Source organism: Malaclemys terrapin, chromosome 12 (genome assembly GCF_027887155.1).
Source record: "Malaclemys terrapin pileata isolate rMalTer1 chromosome 12, rMalTer1.hap1, whole genome shotgun sequence".
Taxonomy (NCBI): Eukaryota; Metazoa; Chordata; order Testudines; family Emydidae; genus Malaclemys; species Malaclemys terrapin.
In genome coordinates, this window is record NC_071516.1 from 1,297,511 (window position 1) to 1,319,671 (window position 22,161).

General features: G+C 45.3%; 1 protein-coding gene across 1 annotated transcript in view; it reads left to right on the forward strand.

Moving 5' to 3' along the window:
- The window catches only part of CTNNBL1 (catenin beta like 1), a 97,287-nt gene that overhangs the window by 10,513 nt on the left and 64,613 nt on the right, over nt 1–22,161 (forward strand). The window contains exons 2-5 of the mRNA XM_054045968.1: nt 5,571–5,759; nt 8,045–8,151; nt 15,717–15,856; nt 19,762–19,859. Of these exons, the coding sequence (XP_053901943.1) occupies nt 5,571–5,759; nt 8,045–8,151; nt 15,717–15,856; nt 19,762–19,859 (534 nt within the window). The remainder of the gene's footprint in view (nt 1–5,570; nt 5,760–8,044; nt 8,152–15,716; nt 15,857–19,761; nt 19,860–22,161) is intronic.

Here is a 22,161-nt window from a genome sequence, read left to right on the forward strand (position 1 = left end):
TAATGTAAATGATTTTAATATATTACAGTTTAGGGCTTAATATAGCTTGTCATAATTTCAAATTTAATTGTAAATCAGTTTATTTTAGAAAGAAAAATGTGTTTACAAAATCTGATTTTAAATACAGAAATCTTTTTTTTTTTTAATTTAAAAATCATACATTTGTATCCATCCAGGTATCTGTAAGTGTAAAGTACAATTTAATTTTATGCAGTGGTGTTGTATCCTTGTCAATCCCAGGATATTAGAGAGACCAGGTGGTTGAGGTAATGTCTTTTATTGGACCAACTTCTGTTGGTGGAAGAGACAAACTTTCAAGCTTATACAGATCTCTTCTTCAGGTCTGGGAAATGCACTCAGCGTGCCCCTTGAAATATGTATTAACTTCTTATACTAAACAGTCTGTTCTGCCTTGTATTTAACTGTGACTCTCGGAGTACGTGTCCCAGACCTTAAGAAGAGCTCTGTGTAAGCTCGAAAGCCTGTCTCTCTCACCAACAGAAGTTGGTCCAATTAAAGAAATTAGCTCACCTACCTTGTCAACTTAATTTTAGATTGTTAGCTCTCTGGGGCAGGAAATGTCATTTACTGCATGTTTGTACAGTGCCTAGCGCAATGGGGCTTTGACTTGATTGACGCCTCAAGGCACTACAGCAATATAAATAGTAAATCATTTCCATATTGTTGAATACTTAAGTTCTCCTGTAGTTCCCTGTGTTAGAATTAGAAGGTGTTTCTTGAGTAGTTGACATCACAGAGTAGAACTATGAAAATGAGCACAGCTGGAACTGGGCATATGGAAATGTTGTAGGCTCTTCAAAACATACGTTATTTACAGGCTTGCTGGCACCCGCAAGGCTCACTACTCTGTGTTGTATAAGACTGATGTGACATGTTCTGCTGCCTCCCACACGTTCTGCCGTAAGCATTTAAAAATGGTTTTAAAAAGCCACGTAATTTTGAGAAAAACTTTTAAGATGATGTTGAGTATGTGCTATGAGAGCAGAGTTAAGGTTGTTTGGGTATCTTAACTCTCTCTTTATACTTTTAAATGAACAGAAATCCAGACATTTTATCTTAACCTTGAATTGATTGGATTGTTCATTATGCTTGTTTGATAAGTGCAATATTCTTGTAAAGTTTTCTTTCCTTTATTTTTTATGATCCTTTAAATCTTAACTCCTGCTTAACAAAGTTTGTCTGAGAATTCAATTACATTCTGTTGCAAATGTGTTGGTAGCATTAATAATTACACTCCAGGCGTTTTCATAATTTGTCATAATAACTCGGTTACTGCATATTAGAGAACACCCCCCTCCTCCCCAAAAAAGATAGTATAATTGAGGTCGAAATAGCTTGTAAATCCTGATGATCTAGATTGCATGCTCAGAGGAACTGGAGTTGGTTTCATGGTGCAGTTTTAATTTAGAATTCGTTCTGGTGATGTAGCCTCTTACTATGGTACATTAGTTTGCATCCAGCAACCCATTTGCCCTTCATTACAGCTACGGTCTCATTGCTTTTTAATTTAAAAAATAAGAGGGAGAGAGAAATGAGAACCTGGAGTCTAGGTTGGAAAGTGTCTGGATACACAGGGAACATCCAAGGAAAATGCTGGATTTTTCTTTAACTCTTTCATGGCTTTTGTAGCACTAATTCAGTTCTATGTTTCCAGTGGAAATCGTTTTAGAGGAAAGTTTGGGATGACTTGAGCTGTTTCTCCTGATAGTTTTTGGGTTTGAACTGTGGGCGGCAGGAGGTTGGAGTCAGTAGAACATCCTTGTCTCTGGAAATCCCTATTTGTGGAACAGGAGCATGGTCTGCCTTTCAGTGCAGCATGGAAGGCATATGGGTTTACCAGTACTTTTCCCTGAGAGGGTGTTAGCTGGAAAAACATTTTATGCATCTGAAGAAGTGAGGTTTTTACCCACGAAAGCTTATGCCCAAATAAATCTGTTAGTCTTTAAGGTGCCACCGGACTCCTTGTTATTTTTATTTTTGTTTTAGACAAAAGTGTCCCTAATTGGTAGGGGAGTGTTTAAATTACTGGCTGCTGCAAACAATACATCGTTTCAAAGTTGACCTGTGGGGTGTTCTAAGTTGTTAATGTGCCCAGAAGGCATGTAAGGAGCACGCTTTTTAGAAATAAATAGCATTTTTCAGTCCAAAGGACCCTGAAGTGTTTTTCAGTATATACAGACATTACTGCACCAGGCATTGAAATACAGCCATTTCTGGAATGGGCCTCAGCAGGCGCTTAAGAGTGCGCAGTAGACCTGCACAAGACACATGCTACTGGCTTGGGATAAGAAGCGAAGAAGCAAACTATATTCAGTTGAAACAGCAGGGAAAATGTAGGCAGACAGAATATAGTTAACCAAGTTTGAATGAATCTGGCAAGAGACCGGGGCTTAGCACTCATATTCTTACCAGAAGTGCCAAGCCATGTCTCATGATTCTATGCGCACAGGACCTTAATTGTAACTCTCCTTCTAAAGATGGCATCTTCAACAGCCCAGTGCCCCCAGCTATGCCGCTTTTATATCCATTAAAAAATGGCGTTGAGCGTGCTGTCCCCTTTGTACATTGCACATGGTCCCAACTTCCAGGCTCTTCTGCATAATGTGGACAGCCAAGTTTTCAGTTGCCTGTCTTTCATTTAATTAAAAAAAAGTTTCAGAGTAGCAGCCGTGTTAGTCTGTATCCGCAAAAAGAACAGGAGTACTTGTGGCACCTTAGAGACTAACAAATTCATTAGAGCATAAGCTTTCATGGGCTACAGCCCACTTCATCGGATCTCTGTATGCATCCGAAGAAGTGGGCTGTAGTCCACGAAAGCTTATGCTCTAATAAATTTGTTAGTCTCTAAGGTGCCACAAGTCCTCCTGTTCTTTTTTTTAAAAAAAGTGGTAGTGAGGGAAACTAAATATTGGAGCAGCTTATCGGAGAGGTGGTGGACTCACCATTGCTCGGAGTCTTTAAGGTGAAATTACTTACCTTTCTAAAAGATATGTTTTAATCCAGCTCCTGGGAGAAATTCTGTGGCATGTGTGCGGTGGTTGGGCTTGATGGTCATGGAGGTCCCTTCTGGCCTTGGATCGTACGAATTCCCCTGTTTATCCCTGTCCTTCAGGGCCTTGGGGAGAACAGGATTGCATGCATTGTCCCTTAATGTGCTCCTAATATTTGCAACTCTATGTTAGGACAGTGACTATACTCAAATCTCATGCTTCATCTCATCCCACTCACCTGCAGGGATCAGGAAGGATGCCCTCCCCTACTCCCTCCCCAGATGCACAATTGGCCAGATGCATTCTGGGTTTTTGCCTTCCTCTGAGGTACCAAAGATTAGCCACAGTTGGAGATGGGAAACTGGATGGGGTGGCCAGTGTTCTGAGATGGTACAGAGAATCCTCTTTCTTTGATACCTGGCTGGTGTGACTTGTTTACATGCTCAGAGTCAAACTGGTTGCCAGATTTGGGATGGGGAACGTCCCCCTCCCTTCCAACTAAATCACATTGGCTGGGATGTTGGTTTGTTTTAGGGGTTTTTTGCCTTCATCTGCAGCAGTGAGTGTGGTTTGCCTGCTAGGATCCTGTGGGTATCTCAGCTAAACAATTCCCTGTCATTGGGCCTCGGCCATTGGTGGCATCTTGGACTCTCGTGTTCTCTGCCAGTGGACACGATAGTTTAGTCTCCCGTGGACTGAAATGCTTAGGCTAACTAAAGTCGTGGGTGTCTGGGTGAAATGGAACGGCCTGTGATATATACAAGAGATCAGACTAGATGACGAGCTGGTCCCTTAAACTCTATGGAATCTCTGAAAATAAATGAAATGCTTTCGGATTTTGCCCTGAGACAGTGTTGTAGCTGGTCTGCAGCAGTATACACATTTTAATCAAAATCACAGCAGGTCTTGCCTTATGAGCCTGAAAGAATTGGTGCCTCCTGGGGGCTACAGTTCCCAACATGCTGTGGAGCTACAAATTCCCACTTGGAAGCCTGTGCTCTTATGGGACCTGGCAAGAGAGGGACACTTCCACTTTTTCTTCTCCAAGCTGTTTTCCTGACTTTGAGGCTAGAGAATTTTAAGAGTCCTGATTGCATCGAAACAGTAGCTGCTACCTTTGTGGAAGTGGGCTGTGATTTTGAGATTGTAGCTAAAGGAACAGCAAAGGAAAGAGTTGTGTTTTTGATGTCTTAAGAAGGCCAAAGAGGATTTTTCAGAAAAAAGATCTGCTTTGTACAATAGAAAGTTAGGTGGAAAACTGTGGGAGAAAGATAGACTAGTAGGGTGATCATATCACAAATATCATGGAACCAAAACCTGAGCAGCTGGCAGAGGAGAGGAATTTTGAGTTAATTTTTTTAAATTAATACCTGGTTTACACGGACACCTGTTAAACAGTTGGCAGAAGATATTTTTGTGAAAGAATAAGCTGCTGTCTTTGCAATGTAGGGCTGAGAGAGCTCTTATTCCATCTCCCTTTCCCTCCAGCAAAAGGCAGAGGAGACAGGACTTAATGTTCCTGTCTCTTAAGGGGGAGAAGTAGATTTTTTCCCCCCCCTTAAAATCCCAACCCAAGAACTTTCAGGCTTTCTCTGTCCACCCTAAAGAAGAAAAAGCACTATGCCCTTTTTTTCCCCTCTGTGGGTCCCCTTTAATTTTGCCTAGTGAACGGGAACCATGGGTGAAAATAACCGGCAGTTGCAATCAAACACACTATGTGCATATAGTTCCCATGTCCTGCCTCTGCTGAGCTGCAGTACAGGTCTGTCTCATCTTACGCTGGTGTTACGTTCCGCAGTCAGCGCGTAAAGCGAAAACCACGTATAGTCAAAATTCCATTGAGTGTAATGGCGGGCGGAATCGCCCGCACTACAGGTCCAGTATATAAATTGTTATTTTTCTCTTTTTTGTTTTTTGTTTTTGCCGACCGTGTAAAGCTGAATTCGCACATGTTAAATGCGTCTAAGATGCGACAGACCTGTATACAGGCCTAATACTGCCCTGGGTGTGCAAATGATTCTGCATTAATTGGGCATCCAACCCAAGCAGATTTTGGGTACGGAAAATCATTCAGAATTGGGTCTTCGCCTAGGTGAGTCAGAAGACGAGGGTGCAGTATTGGAAATTCAGTGAATTCACCTCAAGGCCATGGGGTCATCTGAGAGTTGGCTCACAAGTGATACAAGTCCTTGGTTCCTGAGTGAAAATTTCTCCACGTCACAAAACCATTGCCTAGTCAGCTTGGTCACCAAATCCTGCTTGGGTTTGAAGTTCCAGGGGTTTTGCATGATAAGGATGTGATGTCCTGGTTGATGTTCATGAGCCAACGTAGGGAAGAAGGTTGACACAGCTCTTGCTGGTACTATTCATCTATTTATATGATATTAAACATCACTAAAGTAATCTCTATTTCAGTTTTCAAAGTTGGTAAAAGTATTGTAAGCAAATCTAATTAGCTGTGCTTAAAATAAATAAGCTTTGTCTCTGGGGCTCTGAGATAAAGGGAGGCAAAAGTTCTTGTCTCACTCACTTTATTTCCTCTTCTTTCTCTTACCTCAGCCCAACAGAGGGACAAAAAGGCCCCGTGATGATGAAGATGAGGATATCAAAGCACGGCGGAAACAAGCCAGTGCACGGGAGCGCAGTCGCCACCGAGAAGAGGAAGCTGCTGCACTGGAAGAAACTGATGATGAGAAAAAAAAACTTCTTCAGATGGTTGACAAGGAGGGAGAAGAGGAAGAAGAGGAGGTAAATTTCCAGTGTTCTGTGGGGATGGGCTGCCTGAGACGTAGTCGCCTCTATTCAAATCAGAGCCTTTTCCACCACATAAGTCTAATGAGAAAAATATGGGTGCTTTAAGGTTGTCTGGACCCAAAACTGTCCCCTCTTTAAGAAGGACACTGTCAATACCATAAATCCAATGATAGTTCTAATTGTACCTATCATCCTACTCTATGCAGTACAAATATTTGGAGGAAAAAAGAAGACTGTTTTCTTAACCACTTTAACAATGGAAAATATGAAAATGAATGACACAGTCATTTACATTTCACTCTGCTTGGATGATGAAACTAACTGGCCATTTTCAGTTCCTGGGGCTCAGAACATCACAAGGCTACTGTTTCCATGTCTCACCCTTCCCAGAATACACTCCTTTTAAAACGGGGCTTCTGAAATAATGAACAAAAGACCCTAAGAAGGCTTGGAAAAAACTTTAAAAATATAAAATCTCTGTTTTAGGTGTAAACTACTTGAATCTACTGCTAAAATTTGTGACCGGAAATAGCTTCTGGGTTCTTATTAATTTTCTAAATCCATTAGCTTCATAGGTACTCTCAGCCTCATAGCTTCACCCACCCTCCCTCTCTTGCAAACCTTCTTCTGTAGGGGGGAGGACCACAGAATTAGGGTAGCAGCTTGGCACAGTTTCAGGGCAACTGCACCTGTTTTCCCCCTCCATGGTCACCAAGGGCACTCGCTTAAATGCTTCTGGCTCCTATCTGTCACTTCACCTGGGAGGAGACCTGTGTCTCATTCCCTTTTGATCTGAAGTTTTAATGCTGCACAGTTCCCAGTATTGCACTGTGATATCCTTGGCAAGCCAGTCTGCCTGAGGGCCGGCTCCTGCATTGTGCTTTCTCTCTGAAGGCAGTGACCAGTGTATTGCTCACAAGTATAAGTCGTCACACTGCATGTTTAATCTTGGGGTAAAAACATTACTGAGAAACAGGTAAAAACCAATATAAGTTCTTACAGACATGCTAAAAATCTTACCAGAGATTACACCAACTCCATCCTAGGGCTCCAGTAGGTTTTAGTCCTTCCAAACCCACAGCTGGGTTTTCCCCATGGTTACAAGTTCACTTGCCTTAGAACCAGAACAAAGGCTGAGCAGTTCAGTCCTTTCTTTATACAGCTTGGGCCTTTGATCTTGGACTTTTGTAACAGATACTTGGTAGCTTCAAAAGGCTGGGTTTTGCATAACTGAAGTTGGGGAATTTGCATTAACCTCTCCCTAGGTATTCCCCTGGAAATCCACTTAACCCTTATTGTCCCAAAAGTCCATACTCCCAGTTCTTATGTCTCCCCACTAGAGAGGTTACATACAATCCCAGCCCGCAGTAATACATAAACTTAATAAAAGTCTTTCAAGGATATTGCAGGAAATTGCCATCGCTGTCACACAGCTATCAAGGGTAAATGATTTCAAGTCTTGGAGACAGAGACCCAGTGTGGGACTGGCCCTTCTATTAAGGGGCAGGGAAAAGATCATTGTATAAATCTAACACCTGGATTGTTGTAAATCCAGGAGATAGACAGCAGGAAGTAATTGTTTCGTGTTTGATGAAAAACAAGTGACTTTTGCCACAGTGGAATCACGTGGGTTTGTAAAATATCATTCTCCTTTGTGTGCAGCATTTCTAATGTTCATCTCTGAAATCTCCCTCTACTTTCTGATGTTGAGCTATTGCCACTGCTGCTGTGGTTGATGGGTGAGACAGATAATGCGGGATTTCCTTAGTGTTTGAGTTGGAGGATGAATGGATCAAGCAAAAGCCTGTTGATTGGCTAGAATCTTGGGAATCATGTAGTGTGCAAGTTCCCGGTCTCTAGCAACAAGAATATCATCCGAGCATTCTGTTTTTTCCAGTAGCCCAGGTGCTAGTATTTAAAAATCCCTTTAGAATCTAAGTCCCCTGATTGGTAGCTTAGTTCATGTCAGTGCCGTTAAATAGCTTTTTTTATTTACTGAGTAGATGCTCTTGTTTATGCAGACAGTCTCTGTGGGTCTCATGGAAACATTTTGCTAACTGGACTTGCTTAATCTGAAAATGTGGCTCACACTAGGGCTATGTCAGCCTTCTACAGTGAGACTTGGGGAGCTTCCTTCTCTGATTGTCATTGGCTCCTGGTTACTGTTCTATCACAGGTGTATCCAGGACTGGCTCCGTTTGTTGGTTACTCTTACTTATTGACAGATTGGTGTTGCGTCCATCTCTGAAAGCTAAGCAATATTTGTTTTGTTTGGCTAGGATGAGCCTCTGGATGAAAGTTCGGTGAAGAAGATGATTCTCACTTTTGAGAAGAGGTCTTACAAAAACCAAGAGCTGCGGATCAAGTTCCCAGATAATCCAGAAAAGTAAGGGCATGTGCAGTCCCTCTGTTTTGCCCACTATGAGCCTTCCCTCCTTGCTTGAGCCCAAAGTTAATCTCTTAATCATAGATGCAGGTTCAGTTGTTGAAAGATCATGTGATTAAAGGCAATTATTGCCAGGTATGACCTGTAAATTGTATTTGAAATTGTGACGGGTTGCATCACAGAAACCCCCTTGGGAACTGCCAACTGATGTACCAAGACTACTTCTGCCCCTGCTTTCCTACCCTGGCAGCTTGGGACTTCAGTGCCCTGCCTGGCTTGAGCCAGACCCGCTAGCCTGCTGCTAACCCAGATCCAGGTCTGAACCATGTCCCCTAACAGCTGTAGGTTTAATTGAAACCAGCTTAAGAAGTGTTCCTGTCTTTAACACTCAGATGCCCAACTCTCAATGGGGTCCAAACCCCAAATAAATCCATTTTACCCTATATAAAGCTTATACAGGGTAAACTCATAAATTGTTTGCCCATTTCTACTGTCCCTCTAAAACTTTCTCTTCAAAGCATTTTTTTTTTTTTAATTTGGCCTTTCCTTTTTGTCCCCTCTTTTTTCACTGATCTCTCCTCATTGTTAGTACTTTCCCCTCAGTTTCTCCACACTTTGATGCTCCTTCCTTTCCATGGCTTCTAACCTTGCCAGCCCCAAAGTCTAAAGAAGGCTCTGTTTACCTAATAAATGTAGGTGCCGGGTGTTTCAGAAGGTGAAGGGGTGACCGTGAATTTAAGGGTGTCTCCTAAATGGATCCATTTTTCTTCATAATTTTTGATACACTCAGCACAGCCAAATCATGTAACTGTATTACCAAATGTGTATGTGAAGGGACTCCTGCTTCACATCATGGGAACTTTCAGAATACTCTACACTGAGCAAAAGGAGTGGTGCAAATCTGCTGATAATCTGACTCTTCCTATGAAGTATTTGTTGTTTGAACACAGGGAGCTCCCTCCCACAGTTCGTCCAAGGCTCTTGGATTGAAATCTGTGTGTGTCTGTGGCTGCAGTCACTACTCATTAGTTCTTGCTGCTTTTCTCGCAGTCCTGAACTTTGCCAGGCCCTGCTGATATGTGCTCTGCCACATTAAGCGGGGAGGGAGTTCTGACAGTGTGAAGCAAAAGAAATATTCTGTGACATGTCAGGCTGAATCCATGTCCCTTTTGCACATCTGAGTTCTAGTTTTAACAGGCAGTGTTGGTACTTGGTACTATGTTGTTGCCCTCTAGCTTGCGCTTTCTCCTGACTGGTGAGTCGCATGTCTGGGAGTCTAATACCCCAAGACAATCCCTTCTGAAGGTCAGAGCTTGCTTAGAGTGAGAAGCAAAGACTCAGTTCAGCAAGGCCAGTTTACAAAACCCTTCTTTCTGAATCTAAAGCAAAAGGAGAGAAGTTCAGTGTAAGCAAGTGACATCCCCACCACTTTCCTCACACCAGTACAAGGACGCTGGGTCTGATTCAAACTTACCGCTGTTCTGGGGATTGCCTTTATTTAACTTAAATGAAACTTTCAGCCTGTTTTCTCCTAAGCTTGGCTGGAGCTAGGTCTCTGCCCCTGCCCCTATACTCCCTGTCTCACACAGACACCCAAGTCCTCTTGTACCCTTACTGGAGATAATATAACCCACACACGTTAACATTAAGATGAGTCAGCAGAAGAATTCTCTATGTAGGAACTAGCCTGCACATTTACTCTTTTAAACTGATACACATAAATTAGAGAGGGCAGGAATGCCACATCATAAAATGCTTTCGGGGCCCAGGTGCAGTGATATGACAAACTGTTTGCAGTGAGTTCTGAATCCAGTGACTGACTTTGCGATGATGTGAGCAGAATAGCAGGGGCCATTTCAGAGTTGGGGTGGGGGGGTGGGGAGGGGCAACTTTAACCGTAATTCCAAGGGCTACTTGGGCACCTGAAAACTCTAGGGATTTTTTTGCAGATAATAACTTAGAAATTAGCTGATACAAGCACTGTTTCTAATTCCTATGTTAAAAAAAAAAAAAAGAGGATTTAATAAATATTAGACCCACTCAGCTCTAAAACTAACATATTCTCACATCTTATGTCAAATCACTTAAGGAACACTGGTTAGGTTTAAAATTTTAATGTACACCTCTACCCCGAGATAATGCTGTCCTCAGGAGCCAAAAAATCTTACCGCATTATAGGTGAAACCGCGTTTTATTGAACTTGCTTTGATCCGCCGGAGCGCGCAGCCCCACCCCCCTGGAGCACTGCTTTACTGCATTATATCCGAATTCGTGTTGTATCGGGTCACGTTATATCGGAGTAGAGGTCTATATTCTTTGTTACTAACTCTTGAATACAACAATTGAAACAATTGTAGAAAAATCTAGATGACTTTCTATACTTTTTGCAGTTCATCAAGCTTGGACTAGATCATTTAACTTTGGAAACATCCTACCAGGGCAAGGCCCCGTGAGTTTATACTGCACTTGCTTGGGGCTCTAGAGGTGTTACTACACTACAAATAATAGACTAGAATCTAATCTTAAACAGGAATGAAACTGACACTTCCAAGTCACTTTCACAGTATTGCCAATCCCAAATGTTCAAAAATCAGGAATCAGGCTCACCAGAAATCATGAGATTAACTTTAAAATCGTGAGATTATGTACAAATAACAGATGTGGTGATCTTCTTTTTATTTGTCTTCTGCTTTTTGAGCCTGTAGGGCAGGGCTGGCTCCAGGGTTTTGGCCGCCCCAAGCAGCCAAAAAAAAAAAAAAAAGCTGCGATCGCGATCTGCGGCGGCAATTCGGCGGGTGGTCCTTCGCTCCGAGCGGGAGTGAGGGACCATCCGCCGAATTGCTGCCGAATACCTGGACGTGCCACCCCTCTCTGGAGCGGCCGCCCCGAGCACCTGCTTGCCAGGCTGGTGCCTGTAGCCGGCCCTGCTGTAGGGTGCACTGGAGTCTTTTGGAGCTTTCTACACAGCCATGAGGGCTAGAAACTTACTTTTTCTTTAAAGAGGCTGAAATCATCACAGATCCACTTGACTCCAGGAACTGGGGCTTTAAGGAAAACAATTATCATGAGACTCATGACAAAAATCATGCATTGGCAACACTGCTTTTACTCTAGTTCCTTTCCAGAAGGCTCTTAAACACAACACTACAGCGACTGAGTTGCAGTTCTCACAGGAGGATATTTAAAACCAAACACCAAGAAAATTCTATATTTTAAAGTTGAGAAAAAAACCTGAGACTTCTGAAATAGCTCAGGGCCACTGCAGGCAGGAAAGGCAAATAACCAGGCACAGGAGCTCTGGGCAGCTCTTCCTTTAGAAAAAAAGTTGGAGGGTCAAATCTTCTAGTCCTTAATCAAGTAAAATTTTATTGCCATGAGCGCCTCCACTCATAGGAATTAACATCACAGTATGATCAATAACTATACACTTCATACTTAAATATCTGAGCCATCTTATCCAGAGTCACACAGCTTAGATGCATTGGCTCAGGGACTGGATTTTTTGGCCTATTCTGAACAGTGCTGAGCACACAGATGGTGCCCAGTGAATAATGCAAATCATGACAATAATCGTCGGCTTTATGGACTCTTTGGTTGCAGTGTCTGTTCTTTGTTCTGGAATTGGCCTGAATACAGCTGAAACCCTAAGAATTTGAGGCATAAACACATCGGATACTCATGTGATAATTTCTCATTCCTTCCTTTTCTCAAACTCAGAACAAAAAATGACTGAACAAAATGGTTTTCAGTTAAAATGTAAAATTGCACAGCAGCTGTTGCTCTACAACTCAGCCTGGGGCAGAACCTGCCACCCCTTGGGAGTTAAGCTATCTCCTCTCATCTGACTCTCATTCTACAGCCTTCCTAACCTCTGTGCTGCTTTTCATGCTGTCAACCATGACATCCGTCCTGCGACCATTTGCTGGAGTCTCAGAGAACTGGCTGCCTTGGTTTTGCTCCTAGCTATCAGAGTCCTCTTTTGTAGCGTGCAGCAGGGAGAGAGGCTGGTCTGCTGTATTGGGAGCTGGCCCTCAGAGACCTGGGTTCTACTCCCCCCCCCCATGGACTTCCTGTCTGACCCCAGGCCAGTGCTTTAAGGACAGAATTTCAAAGGCTTTTAGGCACCCAAAGATACAGCTAGATATCTAGTAGGGTTTACAAAGCACCAAACCTAAGTGCATTTGAAAATCTCATTAGGTGCCTAAATACCTTTGAAAATTTGGCCTTTAGTCTGTGTGTGCCTCAGTGCCCCATCTGTACAATGGGGATAACAGCAATGCTCTACCTCACCAAGGGGCTGAGAGGAGAAATAGGTTAGACATTGTGAGGTGAAGCCTTAGATATTATGGTGATGAGGCCACATAAGTACCACAGGTAGAGTGGGAACTTTTCTGTACACTGCTAGTCCTGCCCTGGGTTTGACCCCTTCTTTTCACCTACACACCTAAATCTCCCCCTTTTCTGAATGTAACCTTGGCTCAGTGCTTTGCTGTATTCTTGGTATTCTATTGTTGAGAATAGCCCCCTTCCACTTTAATTGAATTGTCTCGTTAGCACTGACCCCCCACTTGGTAAGGCAACTCCCACCTTATCATGTACTGTCTATAAATACCTGCCTACTTTATTTTCCACTAAATGCATCTGATGAAGTGGGTTCTAGCCCACGAAAGCTTATGCCCAAATAAATGTGTTAGTCTCTAAGGTGCCCCAAGGACTCCTCATTGTTTTTGCTGATACAGACTCACACAGCTGCTACTCTGAAACCTGTATTTTTTCTGAATCCCCTTTCTCTCTAAAACAACCCCTCCTCCTCCTCCCCCCTCCACTGAGGGATTCCTCTTTTACAAGCTACACTTACAGACCCTTCATTTAATCACCAGCCCTTTCTTATCTTAATCACCTGGCCTCTGTTTGTAAACAAAATACTGACTCCCTGCCCCAGGGGCACCTCTCCTCTGCACAACTCAGGCCTTGGCTACACTGGCAATTCACAGCGCTGCACTTGCTGCGCTCAGGGGTGTGAAAAAACACCCCCCCCCCCCCAGTGCAGCGTTGTAAAGCGCCAGTGTAATCAGCGCCTGCAGCGCTGCACGCTCGCTCGCTCGCAGCACTGCACGCTACTCCCCTCGGAGAGGTGGAGTACATACAGCGCTGCGAGCTATTCCCCTCGGAGAGGTGGAGTACATACAGCGCTGCGAGCTATTCCCCTCGGAGAGGTGGAGTACGTACAGCGCTGCGAGCTATTCCCCTCGGAGAGGTGGAGTACGTACAGCGCTGCACGCTACTCCCCTCGGAGAGGTGGAGTACGTACAGCGCTGCGAGCTATTCCCCTCGGAGAGGTGGAGTACATACAGCGCTGCGAGCTATTCCCCTCGGAGAGGTGGAGTACGTACAGCGCTGCGAGCTATTCCCCTCGGAGAGGTGGAGTACATACAGCGCTGCACGCTATTCCCCTCGGAGAGGTGGAGTACGTACAGCGCTGCGAGCTATTCCCCTCGGAGAGGTGGAGTACGTACAGCGCTGCGAGCTATTCCCCTCGGAGAGGTGGAGCACGTACAGCGCTGCGAGCTATTCCCCTCGGAGAGGTGGAGTACATACAGCGCTGCGAGCTATTCCCCTCGGAGAGGTGGAGTACGTACAGCGCTGCGAGCTATTCCCCTCGGAGAGGTGGAGTACGTACAGCGCTGCACGCTATTCCCCTCGGAGAGGTGGAGTACGTACAGCGCTGCACGCTATTCCCCTCGGAGAGGCGGAGTACATACAGCGCTGCGAGCTATTCCCCTCGGAGAGGCGGAGTACATACAGCGCTGCACGCTATTCCCCTCGGAGAGGCGGAGTACATACAGCGCTGCGAGCTATTCCCCTCGGAGAGGTGGAGCACATACAGCGCTGCACGCTATTCCCCTCGGAGAGGTGGAGCACATACAGCGCTGCACGCTATTCCCCTCGGAGAGGTGGAGCACATGCAGCGCTGCGAGCTATTCCCCTCGGAGAGGTGGAGTACATGCAGCGCTGCGAGCTATTCCCCTCGGAGAGGTGGAGTACGTGCAGCGCTGCGAGCTATTCCCCTCGGAGAGACGGAGTACGTACAGCGCTGCGAGCTCTTCCCCTCGGAGAGACGGAGTACGTACAGCGCTGCGAGCTCTTCCCCTCGGAGAGACGGAGTACGTACAGCGCTGCGAGCTCTTCCCCTCGGAGAGACGGAGTACATACAGCGCTGCGAGCTATTCCCCTCGGAGAGGTGGAGTACATACAGCGCTGCACGCTATTCCCCTCGGAGAGGTGGAGTACATACAGCGCTGCGAGCTATTCCCCTCGGAGAGGCGGAGTACATACAGCGCTGCGAGCTATTCCCCTCGGAGAGGTGGAGTACATACAGCGCTGCGAGCTATTCCCCTCGGAGAGGCGGAGTACATACAGCGCTGCGAGCTATTCCCCTCGGAGAGGCGGAGTACATACAGCGCTGCGAGCTATTCCCCTCGGAGAGGCGGAGTACATACAGCGCTGCACGCTATTCCCCTCGGAGAGGCGGAGTACATACAGCGCTGCGAGCTATTCCCCTCGGAGAGGTGGAGTACATACAGCGCTGCACGCTATTCCCCTCGGAGAGGTGGAGTACATACAGCGCTGCGAGCTATTCCCCTCGGAGAGGCGGAGTACATACAGCGCTGCACGCTATTCCCCTCGGAGAGGCGGAGTACATACAGCGCTGCGAGCTATTCCCCTCGGAGAGGCGGAGTACATACAGCGCTGCGAGCTATTCCCCTCGGAGAGGTGGAGTACATACAGCGCTGCGAGCTATTCCCCTCGGAGAGGCGGAGTACATACAGCGCTGCGAGCTATTCCCCTCGGAGAGGCGGAGTACATACAGCGCTGCACGCTCGCTCACAGCACTGCAAGCTCTTCCCCTCGGAGAGGTGGAGTACATACAGCGCTGCACGCTCGCTCACAGCACTGCAAGCTATTCCCCTCGGAGAGGTGGAGTACATACAGCGCTGCACGCTATTCCCCTCGGAGAGGTGGAGTACATACAGCGCTGCGAGCTATTCCCCTCGGAGAGGTGGAGTACATACAGCGCTGCGAGCTATTCCCCTCGGAGAGGTGGAGTACGTACAGCGCTGCGAGCTATTCCCCTCGGAGAGGTGGAGTACATACAGCGCTGCGAGCTATTCCCCTCGGAGAGGTGGAGTACATACAGCGCTGCGAGCTATTCCCCTCGGAGAGGTGGAGTACATACAGCGCTGTGAGAGAGCTCTCGCAGCTCTGGCGATGCGACTATACTCCGTGCTTCACAGCGCTGCCGCGGCAGTGCTGTGAATCCGCAAGTGTAGCCAAGGCCTTAGATTTCACACGAATGCTGTGCTGTAGTTAAGAGCTCCACCTGGGAGCTCCCACACCTCCTGTAGGGGAATTGGAAATACTGTGGCACTGTGATGCCTGGATGAATGGTTGGTGGGTTGTGTGGCTGCTTTGTTCTCAGTGTCGGGAAGGCCTGCATTCTACTGTGAGGATAGCTGATGCACTTGTATTCCCACTGACCAATTTTGCCCTGCTTCTGTCCACAGGTTCATGGAGTCTGAGCTGGATTTAAATGACATCATTCAGGAAATGCATGTGGTTGCAACCATGCCTGATCTTTACCACCTGCTGGTAGAGCTGAACGCTGTACAGTCTCTCCTAGGGCTGCTTGGACACGATAATACAGATATCCTTTCATTGTGAGAACACTTCTTCCAGGAGTAAGGCTTTCTGCAGGCACCTCTGCAATCTCTTGTGCTCCATTTTCACACAGACTGCTAGATATTTTTTCTCTTCCCTCCCACCGCTTTAAATTTCCATCGTCTTTTGTTCACCTGAAATCCTTCTTTACTCAGCTACTCTCTCTCCTGAACATTTCAGTGTCCTTATTTCCCCCTGCCGAACTGTTAATGTAGACGTCATCTCATTTGAGTAATTAGCCTTAATTTCATTTTTAAAGGTTTTGTTTGGGCACTCGTGTAAAGTGGAGGGCTAACCACAGGCAAGCATGCAGTGCACTTTCCTTTACAAATGCTGCTGAGGGTATGGCACCTGAATGCTAGCATGCATCCATTCATGCTATTTATTCCAGTCCTTGTTCCCCAAAGGTTCTACCAGAGATCCTCAGTTTTGACCTATGTCTGCTGTGTACCAGTGGTTTGTCTGTCCTGAACAGAAGCACCATAACTGCACTAATCCCTTTTGTTGCCAGGACACCTGAGCTTCGGCCTAGGAGCAGACTGACACAAGATACTTGGCTTACCGGTGATGTGTGTGAGAGGCAAAGACTTTCAAAGTGGCTGTAGAATTCTAGTCCCTCTTTAAAATGGCTAGTTTAACATAACTTGAAAAATCAGGTAATGGCTTCCCCCTCTTCCATTCCGGAGGGAGGCTGCATGTACTGTGTTTGAACCAGCATTAGTGAACTAATCAGTCAGCCTGGTCCAAGGCTAGGGTCCTGGATTGGGAGATGAGACTAGGGGCTCGCTGTGTGACTTAAAATCTCTCCGCCTCCTTTTTCCATTTGTGAAAAAGCAGATAATGCCTGACACTTTTCTTAGGCCCTTTGAGATTTCCAGGTTAAAAGTGCTGTAAAAATGCTAACTATTTATTATTGTTTGATTTAAGGATGTCAGTTTTCTTTTAGCAATTTTTTTTCTTGCATTTAATACACTATATTAAAAAAAATAGTGATACAATCTTTGCAAATAGGTATAGTGATTATATTATAAAAACATATTTTTAAAATCTCATTACATTGCAGTTTTCCTCAGAGAGCACTATTTACAGGGTTGACTATTTTAACTTGCATCTAACATAACCTTGGTCTGCTAGAATGCTGATCTCTGCAAAACAGCCAACACCGCTGCTGTCTTATCTGTGATCTGTAATAGAAATTATTCTCCAGTATAAGGTTGTTAACAATTTACTGTTGTACAGCTGGAAATGCCTACCATGCATAACCAGTTTCATGGACATCCTGGTTTAATATTTTATACTTTCACCAGAGACCTCAGGCTTTCTGTGTGCAATGTGCACAGCACCGAGAGGTTATCTTGAATTTGTCATTCTCAGGGAAAACATAAACTATGGGGATTTTGACTGGGATCAGAGGGCTGGTTCACGGTGACCTTAAGAGCTGGAACGTGTGGGAACACAGCTTGTTTTGTCCTTTCAGCCATAAAAAGATGTGTCTTGGGATCACTTTTGTTAAGGGCTTGTCAGTATTTGCACTGCTAGCTCCCCCTCCTTTTATAAAGTAGTCAAAACTTGTTTGTCAATTAGTTTGGGGGCAGAAATTTGGCCTGCGAGCTGTAAACCTGGGAGAAAACATATTTCTTGTCACAGGCTTGTAGAAATCTTTTCAGATGTGTTGGAAGCAGACTGTAGGCTGCAAAAAGAAGAACAGGAGTACTTGTGGCACCTTAGAGACTAACAAATTTATTAGAGCATAAGCTTTCGTGGACTACAGCCCACTTCTTCGGATGCATATAGAATGGAACATATAATGAGGAGATATATATACACACATACCTCTCTGTATGCTAGGTTATTGCTTAAGCCAAAAATGGAAAACTATTGAAATGAAGCTCCTAGACATACAGGAAATATTCAAGTCTTCATTCAAGTCTCTTGGTGGCTTTACTAAAACTGAACAGGATACGGTTTTGAAACAGTGTCCCCAAAGGGAACACCAAAGGACAAGTTCTTCACACTTCATTTAGATTAGTGCCTTGGAGGGGCTAATGCAGGGAGGGGATGGAGAGGTGAGGGGATGAATCCCAGGTGATCTGTTTAGGCAGCTGTTCAACTGAGTTAGTGCAAACGATGTGAGTAAAAGATAATGACTAGGCTGTGACTTAAATTAGCAAAAGTCAGGAGAGCCAGAGAAGCCTTTTCCTTTGTCCTGAACTCACCTGTGCAACTGGCATCCTTGTTGGCAGGCTCAGTAGAGCTTCCATGGATGGAAATGCCATAGAAACCCCACTATCCTGACCACTAGAGAGACTAGAGCACAATCGCAGGTAGCCTGGGGGAAACCATCCTGTACGGGCCCATGGTGCGTTTCTTACATGGCTAGAGGATTTCAGTTTCTTTAGCACTAGCAATTAGGTGTTGACTGTAGTGGTAAATGTATAGGTGACCATTTCAAAAGTGACCTAGGAACCTGTCACTGGCTTTTACTGGCTCTTGGGCTCCTAAGTCACTTAAAAACTTTACTTCTATGTTCAGGGGAGCAGAGGCCTGACTTTGATGTTTTGCGAGCGTAACCTGTGTGTTTGTATCAGCAAAACTAGTCTCGCCTCACTAAAGGTAGGTCTACTCTACAAATGAAGGTGCGATTGTAGCACAGGTAGGTGATACCTGTGCTAGCCTCAGTCTCGCTAGCATGGGTAACAATAGCAGTGTAGACATGGCAGGATGGGCTTCAGCAAGGGCTAACAACCAAAGTGCGTACCCAGGCTCCCACTTGGGCACTTAGCCTGAGTTGAGGTCCATCCCACCCCATCTGCAGTACTATTGTTGCCTATGCTAGCTAGATTAAAGCTGGTGCAGGTATACCTACTCATGCCAAACTCACACCCTTACATGAGTGCTGCTGCATGTGAAGTAGGTACTATCACTTACTGATCTGAGTATTCTACAGTGCCTGGGCGTAGCAGTTTGACGTGGGAATGAAATGGCAGTCGCATTACAGAATTTCCTGGGTCTGGTTAAGTCAGGACTGTAACCTTATTAAATAACGAAGTATATAAAAATACATTTCCATTCTTACACAAATGGATGCCCAGTTTATTAGCCTGTGGATTTTAAAGAGCTCCTTCAGAATCTTGTTACGTAGGACATCTTGACAACTGGATTTCTTGTTCTGTCCCAGTGGGAATTGGGCAGGATTGATCAGTGTGTCTGAGAGAATAGGAAAGTGGGTGTAATGAGAGGGAATACGTCTGGCTGTACTAAAGAGCTGTGTAGCAGTCACAAGAACCATGTGTTATGCAACCCGGTGCTAATGAATGAAAATTGGCCTGGCAGGATCTTCGCAGTTCCTGTGGGGTGCATGGTTATAGAAGCACGCTCTCCTAATTGGGCCAGGCAGAAGAGGGTTATCACTCCACCGTCCTATTACGGCCTTGTTTGTGGGGTGCATGCTATGCCAAGTTAGCTATGGTATCATTGGGAGGATAATGCACACAAATCAAATCGCTACATTTTTCTGTGCTCCTAACTAGAGTTTTAACAATTGCTACAATGTAAAATGGCTGGTAACCAGTTGAACCAGCTCTAGAGTATTTAATTGGTTTAAAAATGACAAAAAGCAAATGGCACTGGGGAACAGTGAAATTGCCAAATACAACAAATAGATGATCATGTTGCAGTATTACTCCCAATTACTAAACTCAGTTTTAGTGCTTATGAAAACAAGGGCTGTGAAAGCAATGCTTCGTCTTCCTCTGTCGCTCTGCTCTGCTCGGCACACACTCCTTGCTAGTCCAGTCTCGGCAGTCGGTGAGCACACGCAGTCACGTTGGGCCAAGTATGAAGATAAATGAGATCTTGATTATGACTTTGGTTATCCTTAACATCTCCCACATGTGTCCATAGCCGTGGTAGATCTGCTTCAAGAACTGACAGACATAGACACGCTCCATGAGAGTGAAGACGGAGCTGAAGTCCTCATTGATGCTCTAGTAAGTAGCAATTTCAGACGCTCCAGATTAGGCTGATCAGTGGCCACCTTATAGAGGGTAAGGATGTGTTTATACCTGTGGCGTCAATGTTCCCTCTAATATTTCCCATCCATGTGCGGAATTAATTTTGTTATGTGCACCAGTATGGAGGTGATATGTGGTGGGGGTGGGGCTGAGGGGTTTGGCGTGTGGGAGGAGGCTCAGGGCAGGGACAGAGGGTTGGGGTGTGGGGGGGTGAGGGCTCTGGCTGGGTGCATGGGCTCTGGGGTGGAGCCAGGGATGAGGGGTTTGGGGTGCAGCCTTCCCTGGGGCTGTGGCGGGGAGAGAGGACTCCCCTCAACCCTTTCTGGCTGCAGTAGCTCCAGGACCAGGGCCGGGGGACAGGTGGCAGCTCTGGGGCTGGGGCCATGGGAGAGCAGCCTCTCCCCACCTGCGCAGCTCTTGATAGCCTGCTGTGTAGCCGCGCAGCTTAGAGGGAACTTAGCCTGTGGTTCTCAGTGCGGGGCAGAACTGTCTTGCTCCTAGTCTGTTCGAATAATCCATTTTCTTTTGAATGGCTTGAGATACTGTGAGTACAGCCATGATGGGTTTCTTTTCTGGTATGAATGAATTCTTGGGGCAAGTTCCTCCTCTGCATCACCAGACCACCTGATTTTTGGAAGGAAGAGGTTGTTTTTAATTTGTTTTGTCTGGGGACGGCATGTTTCTCTGTGTCGTCCCCTACTGTGCTTCCTGTATTGTTATGGCAGGAGAATGAGGTCAGTTCAGTGACAGCAGCACAGTGTCTGATTGAATTAAATAGGAACTTGATACCTGCTCTTTTGCTTCCTTTGCAAAGCAGGGCAGTTCTCTGATCTGCTCATCCTGGGAAAATTGAAATCTGACATAGTTGGTTCATAGATTTTTATTACTTTTTTTTAAAGACCAGAAGGGCCATTTTGGTCATCTAGTCTGACCTCCTGCATAATGCAGCCCTTAGATGTTCACCCAATATTGCCTGCTTCAAGCCAACTAACAACAGCACGATCCTACCAAGGTGGATCTGACGTTGTTCTTTTTACACAAGCAAAAAAAATGCTCAAAATTCTTCATGTATAAGCCGACAAACTCATCCTGCCACATACTTATTCTATGGGTGGAAGAGAGTTTAATTATCCCTTATTCCACAGAGAGTAAACAACCACATGGCATAGTCCTGTACCAGTTGAAAAGGCACTACTACTGACATCTTACTTTCCTTTATGAAGGAACTCTCTGTTTAGTTAACAGTACCGAGTGCCTCTCATCTGCTATGTTGGTGGGATACCCTCTTTTCCTGGTGTTTGGGCATGATATCCTTTTTTACAGCATTGTAGTAGAAGGTGAAAGCTCCCAGTGTGAGCAGAGGTACATTGCAGGGAAGGGATATCATTAAAACTATTGGTAATTGTATGCAAGAGATGGAGTCCATTCTCCTTTCAGGCAGTTTCTCCAAGTGAATTGCTGTGTTTGTGAACCACCTGGACTCTGGCTTGGTCTCTAACTATTATGTCGAGATTAAGGGGATAGAGGATTATGGTTTCTTAGAGGAGCAGGGTGAGAAGACTGCTGTATTCTTTCTCCTACAATCCCTCTTGCCTACTCGCTGTAATGTTGCCTTCCAAAGGTTAATTACAGTGGCCCTGAGCTGAGTTCCTCTGGCTGGCCTCTGGGCTGTTTTTAATTACTGTCCCTTCATAGAAGGGTTGCTGGATGAATGAAATGGAAGAGGGGAGCTGATAGGGAGGGTTCTTTCTATAAAATGCACTGAAAGCAGTACATCGAACAAAAGCTCTTGCTGTGTGTTTCTTGTCACCAGCCCACAATAGCCAGGTTTGATTGTTCACTTCGAAAGAAACAGGTCAGCCATGTCATGAGAAAACCTGAGCTATCCGCTTGTAGATGGCTCCTTTATTTTAAGGATGTGGACATTTCTTTGGGAGGCCTGTTTAGAGATTGTTGCATTACGTACTACAGCAAGCTAAACCCTGTTGTTACTGCACTCACTGAGCTTATAGAAAACCTCAGTTAGCAAACGGGATTTGTGATTGGGAAGACACTGTGCTTGCATTTCCCACTCTCCTGTTTAAAACTGAGGATTCTCACATTAGACTTTAGCTAGTAGCAGGACTAAAGTAATGCTGTTTGTTTAGTGGATTGGCCTTGGTTGGGGCTGGGATCCACACAAACGTCAGAATCCGGATTCCCATTTCTGCTATTGACTTGCTGTGTGGCCTGGAGCACGTCCTTTCATCTCCATGTATGGGGAGTGGAGCTCTTAACA